Source organism: Salvelinus fontinalis, chromosome 6 (genome assembly GCF_029448725.1).
Source record: "Salvelinus fontinalis isolate EN_2023a chromosome 6, ASM2944872v1, whole genome shotgun sequence".
NCBI classification, from domain to species: domain Eukaryota; kingdom Metazoa; phylum Chordata; class Actinopteri; order Salmoniformes; family Salmonidae; genus Salvelinus; species Salvelinus fontinalis.
Window position 1 is genome coordinate 12,424,392 of NC_074670.1, and position 9,443 is coordinate 12,433,834.

The 9,443-nt window shown below is 48.4% G+C and overlaps 1 protein-coding gene across 1 annotated transcript in view; it reads right to left on the bottom strand.

The window, feature by feature from the left end:
• The window catches only part of LOC129857075 (otoancorin-like), a 15,993-nt gene extending 8,253 nt beyond the window's left edge, over positions 1–7,740 (bottom strand). The window contains exons 1-14 of the mRNA XM_055924992.1: positions 7,665–7,740; positions 7,364–7,476; positions 6,883–6,904; positions 6,655–6,697; positions 6,270–6,450; positions 5,941–6,009; positions 5,279–5,472; positions 4,755–5,095; positions 3,382–3,500; positions 3,093–3,235; positions 2,464–2,572; positions 1,919–2,143; positions 1,474–1,635; positions 1–42 (exon numbers count right to left, since the gene is read on the bottom strand). The exon at positions 1–42 is cut by the window's left edge and continues 99 nt beyond it. Of these exons, the coding sequence (XP_055780967.1) occupies positions 1–42; positions 1,474–1,635; positions 1,919–2,143; positions 2,464–2,572; positions 3,093–3,235; positions 3,382–3,500; positions 4,755–5,095; positions 5,279–5,472; positions 5,941–6,009; positions 6,270–6,450; positions 6,655–6,697; positions 6,883–6,904; positions 7,364–7,476; positions 7,665–7,722 (1,821 nt within the window). The 5' untranslated portion in view covers positions 7,723–7,740. The remainder of the gene's footprint in view (positions 43–1,473; positions 1,636–1,918; positions 2,144–2,463; positions 2,573–3,092; positions 3,236–3,381; positions 3,501–4,754; positions 5,096–5,278; positions 5,473–5,940; positions 6,010–6,269; positions 6,451–6,654; positions 6,698–6,882; positions 6,905–7,363; positions 7,477–7,664) is intronic.
• Between the last annotated feature and the right edge of the window lie 1,703 nt (positions 7,741–9,443).

Below are 9,443 nucleotides of genomic sequence, written 5' to 3' on the forward strand. Positions count from 1 at the left end.
GACTTTCTGGATCAGCTCTGAGGCATTCACATCCCCAAGCAACTACACACACACACACACAAGCACACACACACACACACACACACACACACACACACACACACACACACACACACACACACACACACACACACACACACACACACACACACACACACACACACACACACACACACACACACAAGCAGACATACAGATTACTTTAGGATCAACCTGAACCATCTTTGCTGCATATCTAATTTTCTTCTATGACTTCTCCCTCTCTTCCCCTCTCACCCCTCCCTTCCCCTCTCACCCCTCCCTCCCTCTCTTACCCATCCCTTCCCCTCTCACCCCTCCCTTCCCCTCTCACCCCTCCCTTCCCCTCTTACCCCTCCCTTCCCCTCTCACCCCTCCCTCCCTCTCTTACCCATCCCTTCCCCTCTCACCCCTCCCTTCCCCTCTCTTCCCCTCTCACCCCCCCTCCCTCTCTTACCATCCCTTCCCCTCTTACCCCTCCCTTCCCCTCTCACCCCTCCCTCCCTCTCTTACCCATCATTTCCCCTCTTACCCCTCCCTTCCCCTCTCACCCCTCCCTCCCTCTCTTACCCATCCCTTCTCCCTCTCACCCCTCCCTTCCCCTCTCACCCCTCCCTTCCCCTCTCACCCCTCCCTTCCCCTCTTACCCCTCCCTTCCCCTCTCACCTCTCCCTCCCTCTCTTACCCATCCCTTCCCCTCTTACCCCTCCCTTCCCCTCTCACCCCTCCCTTCCCCTCTCACCCCTCCCTCCCTCTCTTACCCATCCCTTCCCCTCTCACCCCTCCCTTCCCCTCTTACCCCTCCCTTCCCCTCTCACCCTCCCTCCCTCTCTTACCCATCCCTTCCCCTCTCACCCCTCCCTTCCCCTCTTACCCCTCCCTTCCCCTCTCACCCCTCCCTCCCTCTCTTACCCATCCCTTCCCCTCTCACCCCTCCCTTCCCCTCTTACCCCTCCCTTCCCCTCTCACCCCTCCCTCTCTTACCCATCCCTTCCCCTCTTACCCCTCCCTTCCCCTCTCACCCCTCCCTCCCTCTCTTACCCAACCCTTCCCATCTCACCCCTCCCTTCCCCTCTTACCCCTCCCTTCCCCTCTCACCCCTCCCTCCCTCTCTTACCCATCCCTTCCCCTCTCACCCCTCCCTTCCCCTCTCACCCCTCCCTCCCTCTCTTACCCATCCCTTCCCCTCTTACCCCTCGCTTCCCCTCTCACCCCTCCCTCCCTCTCTTACCCATCCCTTCCCCTCTCACCCCTCCCTCCCTCTCTTACCCATCCCTTCCCCTCTCACCCCTCCCTTCCCCTCTTACCCTTCCCTTCCCCTCTCACCCCTCCCTCCCTCTCTTACCCATCCCTTCCCCTCTCACCCCTCCCTTCTCCTCTCACCCCTCCCTTCCACTCTCACCTCTCCCTTCTCCTTTCACCCCTCCCTTCCCCTCTCACCCCTCCCTCTCTTACCCCCTCCAGCAATGCTTTTCTCTGTAGACTGGTCATCTTTTGACTCATCATGTCCAGACCCTCATTACCCAGAAGCCCCAGGGATTTGACCTTCCTGAGGACAGAGGAGGCCACGCCCGTCACAGCTGAACCCAGAGACATTAACTCCTTACCAGACACCTCCTGAGAGAGAGATTGAGTGAGAGAGAGAGAGAGAGAGAGAGAGAGAGAGAGAGAGAGAGAGAGAGAGAGAGAGAGAGAGAGAGAGAGAGAGAGGGAGGAAGGGTAGAAGGGAGAGTAGAGATACAGAAATTAGAGTTTTTAGAGCTGCTCTCTATTTGACCATTAGTTCCTACCTTGGCCCCTCATACAATAGAAGAGGATCACATAAACATTCCAGTTGAGAAGCCTGTTAATAGTACTGACTGAGACAAAGACATATTGATAAGAGTAACACCTCTCTCACCTGCTTCCCCTGCAGTAATTTATTGGCCAGTGTTTTGGCCTGGGTCAGACCCCACTTCACCTCTGACCCCAGTGACATCAGGGTGTCCTTGAGGGCATCGGGGGAGAACTGGGAGAGATGGAAAGGGGAAAGCAGTGTAACACCGGGACCCAGCACACGCAGCAGCTCAGGACTGGTATCATCCATAGATGATGACATCACAGTGTTGACGAGCTTCTTCTTCAGCTGGAAGCCGGAGGAGGAGGGGAGAGGAAGACGAGGGGAGATGTGGAAGGAAGAGGAGGGTTAAAATAAACACCACAGATTATTCCCATAATTGTTCTCTGTAAAATCCCTACTTTAGTGATTCAGAGTTATAAACTATAAACTACAACAACTTTGGAAAGAGTGAGAGAGAGAGAGAGAGAGAGAGAGAGAGAGAGAGAGAGAGAGAGAGAGAGAGAGAGAGAGAGAGAGAGAGAGAGAGAGAGAGAGAGAGAGAGAGAGAGAGAGAGAGAGAGAGAGAGAGAGAGAGGGAGAGAGAGAGAGAGAGACTGGGGGGATACCTTGTTGACTCCAGAGTTGCTACATTCATCAAGTTGAGAGAGGAGGAGCCGGCTCATGGAGGAGTTTAGGGTTGGGGCGTCATCATAGAAACATGCCAGCGAGCCCAGTCTGGATAGGAAAGGGTCAGAGGTCATAGGTCAGAGTTAAGTAAAATACCCTACTGGCTATTCAGTACCGTGTTTGGTAAGTCATCCAACATCTGTTCTGAACTCTCCTCCCTTGTTTGTTTGTCACATTTCTGTGACTAAGCACTCGCTCATGCTCAAGGTAAATGTATGTAGATCTGGCTAATTCAGGAAAAATGCTAATCTAACCGTCAATACCTATTTTGTTTAGTAAAGTAATTATGTAACTACAGGATGGTCTGAACAATTAGCAAAATGAATGGTAATTTGCATGTCCAGCACAGGAGGCTGGTGGCACATTAATTTGGGAGGATGGGCTCATAGTAATGGCTGGAGCGGAATGAATGGAACACTATCGAACACATCAAACACATGTTTTCTATGTGTTTGATTCCATTCCATTCACTCTATTCTAGCTATTATTATCAGCCGTCCTCCCCTCAGCAGCCTCCTGTGATGTCCAGGTGATACAGCTCCAGTCCTTCTCTCAGCCACGTACAGACCTGTCCAGGTTCCGGACCAAGTCATCTCTCTTCTGGGAGCACTCTCGGATCTTCTGGAGTATCTTTCTGCCCTGAAGAGGAGGGAGCCCCCCCACCCCTCTGAAGGAGGAAGGGAACTGGGGCGAATGGAAGAATTGACACAACTAGAGAAAGAGAGAGATAGTGGGGAAGACAGATAGATTAAAATAGCAGTTGTAAAATAGGGGACTGTGATCTGTTTGAGGGCCTCAGTGAGTTTTGATGCGATCCATTAAAAAGCAGAGTGGGGAGAACTACAACAAACAAAGACCTGGTCGTTGGGGATGGTTTGGATGTCGTCCATGGGCAGCCCGGAAAGGAAGGGCCCCATCATCTTCATCACATCCATCTTCAGCCACACCAGCCTGGGAGGACAGGGGCTGGGCATCACTGGAGAGAGAGGAGGGTGGCAAACACACACACACAGTTGGCACACACACATTCAGGGCAGAGTAGTACTTTGACACACACATGATGTCACAACAGTGGTTGTAGTCACCAGAGTTGTGTTCAGTAGACACACACACACACACACACACACACACACACACACACACACACACACACACACACACACACACACACACACACACACACACACACACACACACACACACACACACACACACACACACACACACACACACACACACACACACACCACACACACACACACACACACACACACACAGGCAGGGCCCAGTATTTCTTGAACACACACATGCAGATGTAATAAACACATAAACACACTGCAGAGTGAAGATCTGTGTGACACACACGCAAATCAGGTGTTGTGTCTCGAATAAACACACACCTCTCCGCTGTCCTTTGGACACAACTCCCTCTCTCCCTTTTCATAGCCGCGGGAAGTAGTTTGGGGTGATTTTCAGGGGGTGCTGCAACACCCTCAGCATCCCTACTTCCCGCATCTATGTCCCTTTTTATGCCTCTCCTCCTCTTCCTCCTCTTCCTCCCTCCTTTCTTTACTCTGCTCCTCTCCTCTCCTTTCCAGCTTGTATCCTTCTCTCCTTCCTCCCTGCTCCTCTCCTCTCCTTTCCAGCTTGTATCCTTCTCTCCTTCCTCCCTGCTCCTCTCCTCTCCTTTCCAGCTTGTATCCTTCTCTCCTTCCTCCCTGCTCCTCTCCTCTCCTTTCCAGCTTGTATCCTTCTCTCCTTCCTCCCTGCTCCTCTCCTTTCCAGCTTGTATCATTCTCTCCTTCCTCCCTGCTCTTCTCCTCTTCCAAGCTTGTTTCCTGTATTTTCTCATAATTTCTTTCCATTTGGTTTGTCTTTAGGATGTTTCCCACCTTTCAATGGTTTCTTCTCGTTCTCATTCTCCTCTTCTTTCCTTTCCTCTCTCCCCCTCTTTGCTTTCTTCTCTCCCCCTCTTAGCTTTCTTCTCTCCCCCTCATGATTTGGGTCCCTCTCATCCTCTCTATCTTTCTCTTTCTCCGGTTTGACTTGAAGAGATTGATCATTAGTATTTGGGTCATAAGGTATAAAACAAGACTGTTTCTAAGAGCTTGATAAATCAAAGGTTGTTGTAACATCTAAAATCTCAAATAAACATATTTGTATCAGTATTTAGTTTAATTATAATAATGAATAATGTAACATATTCTATCTCTGCAGAGGTGGTTCTCACCTGTCATATCAGGCTGTGGTGGTCTAGCAGGCCAGTTCTGTCCTACTTCTGGTCTGAGTGTCTGTCCTGGCTCCTGTTCTGGTTTAGGTGTCTGTCCTGGTTCCTGTGCTGGTCTGTGTGTCTGTCCTGGTTTCTGTTGTGGTCTGTGTGTCTGTCCTGGTTCCTGTTCTGGTCTGTGTGTCTGTCCTGGTTTCTGTTCTTGTATAGGTCTGGGGCGCCAGGCTGCAGCAGTGTGGCAGCAGTTGTAGTTGTTCTGGGCCACCCGCTCCTTGGCCCACTCTCTGATCTGAACACGCTGCTCCTCAGAGAGAGACCCAAACACCTCTCCCAGCATCTTCATCCTGGAACCAGACCATACTGTTACCACACACACACACACACACACACACACACACACACACACACACACACACACACACACACACACACACACACACACACACACACACACACACACACACACACACACACACACACACACACACACACACACACACACACACACCAGCACCACATCCACTCACATCTTTTCCAGGTGGGGGTTCTGTATCCAGGGAGGCAGGGTCATCTGAGGCGGGGGCATGTTCTGTAGGAGGGGTTTAGCGGCCCACACCAGCCTCCCATAATCCTCTGGTTCCATGTCGTCCCCACCCTTCATCATCAGGGCAACCCAAGAGAGGGGGGCGATGAACGCTCTCAGGAAACACTGGGGACCAGCCTGAGAGAGAGAAAGAAAGATGTTGCATTTGGGAAGTAAACAGGAGCATTGTTAAAGCCAGGTTATAATCTCATGCTAGGGCTTGACCTGTCACGCCCAACGCAGGAGATGAGAAGCAGGTACAGGAAGTGAACCATTTAATATAGACGGACACACAGCGGAACAAGAACAGCGTAAGGACATAGATATGACACGGCAAACAGTGCTACTACAGGGAACAACACAGAGGAGCAGACATATATGCAGCGACAATTAACAAAGTGAGGGAGTCCAGGTGAGTCCAATGAGCGCAGCTGCGTGTAATGATGGCAACAGTTGCATATAATGACGGGTAGCCTGGTGCCCTCGAGCGCCAGGGAGGGGGAGCGGGAGCAAGCATGACAAAACCATGACTAGTGGGAGGGCTGAAGATGCAGTATTGTTGAAAAACAGCTGGTAATTGGCTGAGAGGGCTTGAGTGACACTGACCGAAGAGTTCCTCATGTGCTCAATGAAGCTTGGTAGACTGGAACAGTTCCACATCCTCTCTGTCACGTTCTAGAAAGAGACAGATAGAGGAACATTTATTAAAAATGTCATCATCTTATGCCTTTTAGTTTAATAAACAGGTTATAAAAACCACTGTAAAACTTGACATAAAACAAGACCAAATATGGCCTTTGTGTCTAAACTGGATACAATCCCCATTATGTAAATCATTGTTTGCAACACTCCTGGTGTATGACTAGAGTACTGTCAGTGTATTTGCATATTTTGAATACATCTGGCTATGTAAATGAAGATGAATGTTGAGGTACCCATTCACGGTCAGAGTCAGGGTATTTCATGGTGCTATTGGGCTGGAAATAGAAGTGGGAAGCAGAGTCCATGTCTGTGTCTGAGTAGGTATCTGTTTCCTCAGCAGGGAGGGAGGTGAGGAGTGAGTGGAAGTGGGAGAGAGGGTTAGGACTAGACATGCTGTCTTCCTTTTGCACCCCACTGATGGAGAGAGAAAGAGAAAGAGCGTGAGAGAGAGCGGGAGGGGGGGCTAACTTGTTGATCCACTAATTTGCACACACACACACACACACACACACACACACACACACACACACACACACACACACACACACACACACACACACACACACACACACACACACACACACACACACACACACACACACACATGGGTCACCTTACCTGTTATTAAAGGGGTTGTCCGTCGTCATGGGTACCAGGTGTCCTGTAGCATAGCAACCATGCATTAAGAAACACACAGGAAAAACAAGATGATGTAATAAGCATTATCAAACTGTTTTAATGTATGCTGTTTCCAGCATGTTGTTCATAAGCAATATTATTACAATGATACATTAGTGATACTCTCTGTGTTTACTAGGTTAGAGGATGTATGTGCTTTGTCCTTACCCATTTGCAGGCATCTCATCATCTGTGGGGACAGAGGGACACCAGAATGAACTACAGGACTGTTACTTTTACTGATGGCTTTCTACCTGTTGTCTCTTCATTGACTATCTACAAGTAACCTACAGTACAAACTGAGGTATAATGTCATACCACTTTACAGTGAGGTATGAGACAGCCTCGCCAGTCAGCCATCTAGGGTGTCACAATACACATAGCAGGTGAAGGAGTCTGTGTGGGGCTTAAACTACAGCTGGGGATGGTGTAACTGTAACATCAACATAGGCCAACTGTGTGTGTACTGATCAGTACTGTAGTAACATCACCCAGAGGTGTGTGTACTGATCAGTACTGTAGTAACATCACCCAGAGGTGTGTGTACTGATCAGTACTGTAGTAACATCACCCAGAGGTGGTCAGGTAAGGCAGGCCATAGACTATTGATTGATTGGTTGATTGATTGACTGGTTGTTTGATTGATTACCAGTTTCTTGGCCATGTCTTGGAAGTGAGCGGGCGGAGATGGGAAGCCTGGGGTCGCGGGGTCAGGGTCAAGCATCATGGGAGACATCGGTGACATTGTATCTGGGTAGAGGGCTGAGAGGGGCATATTGCATACACAGACACACACATGAGCACGGACACGCACACGTCCACAAACACTAACTGTCAACATGTTATGTGTGTATGCTACACTTGTTTCCTGTTTGGATCTAACTGTAATTTAGGAATGATCCACTGTTGCAAAATGGAAGAGGGTTATGCCTGGTGCGTTTGCTGCTTACCTGAGACTGCATGGACTAGGAAGAGGAGGAGGAGAGCCTTCTCCCCTGGTGAAGCCATGGTGGAACTGTCCACCTCTGCTTTAAAGAGGAGGAGGAGAGAGGTGATGTCAGCCATTGTAAACATCAATTCTAAACGTGGAATCATTCTAATTTCCCACCTTTCACTAACCGTAATTCTAATATTGTTTCTATCTATCGTGCATCCCTTCGTTCTCAGTAAAAGACTACTTTTATTGTCGGAAAAATGTCAGTTGTACAACGTGTCTCCATGTGAGCCAGGTCTCAGGGATACTAGGGTATATTCTTTAATGCTTCCTCCTCTGAGGCTGTGAGCTCACAGCTGCCTAGCTACCGCCCTAGTTACCCACCTAGTTACCTGCCCCATGGAGTACGCCCACTGGGGGTAAAGGAGAACATGCTGAGAAAAACATGCACTTTAATTGATATGTTATGTCACGCTCTTTCTCCATCTCTCTATCTTTCTCTCGGTTATATTTGCCTTTCTACCGTACTCTTTTCCTCCTCTCTCTCCCTCCTCCCTCCACTCTCTCTCTCTCTCTCTCTCGCACTCCTCCTCTCTTTCCATGTCGCTGTTTCAAAACCACTGCTTTCCTATAATCGCTTCTGTAAAATACTTTGGGTTTGGCCTTGAGGTGTGTCATGCAATCTGCCTGTCTGAGCGTGGTGATTCTGGGGTTTATGGTCATAATCACCAATCACAGAATTATTTGACTATATGAATATACATTGGTTACAAATTCCTGGGACTGTCTCCTCTAAATACACTCCTGTCTATTCTGAATATCTTATTCATTTGAATTTGTTCATTAGTCCATTAGTTCATTTTTAATACTCTGTCCTTGCACATTAGTGATGCATTTTTCATAGATTAACTATTCATAGATTGAAAATGGTGGCTTTTTTAAAGTATTATAAATATACTTCTTCTGTGAGACAGATCATTGTTTACTTCAAAATGTAAAAAGCAACACACTGTCAATCCTTATTAGATAATGATGCAATTGACAGAGCAACAACACACAACCAACACAGTTCTAACCATTATGGAGGCCACAACCAACACAGTTCTAACCGTTATGGAGGGCACAACCAACACAGTTCTAACCATTATGGAGGCCACAACCGAATACAGTTCTAACCATTATGGAGGCCACAACCAACACAGTTCTAACCATTATGGAGGCCACAACCAACACAGTTCTAACCATTATGGAGGCCACAACCAACACAGTTCTAACCATTATGGAGGCCACAACCAACACAGTTCTAACCATTATGGAGGCCACAACCAACACAGTTCTAACCATTATGGAGGCCACAACCAAACCAAAGATAAATGTACTTACTGAATGGTGTTTTCTTTTTGGATGTGGAGTAGAGTATGTAACAGCAGTATGTTCAGCAGGAGAAGAGTGTATGTGTCCTCTCTCCCTCTCTCCCTCCCTCCCTCCCTCCCTCCCTCCCTCCCTCCTGGGAGGTTACCTGTACAGGTGTCAGACCAGGTGCATACGCTCTGCGTGTGTGTGTCTCATACAAGCCCAGAGTATTGTGTGTGGGAATGCTATGTTGGCCATGTTACAGTAATCAGGCCTTAGTTCACAGTCATTTTATGTCAAAGATAATCATTATCATACTATATCAGAGAGAAATACATTCTCAGAGAAGAAATGTTTTGTGTCTTGGAGAAAGGCTTAAAATCTCTTTTACCTAATCTTTTCAAATGACTCAAACACAGGTAAACTTTCAAATTCACGTTAA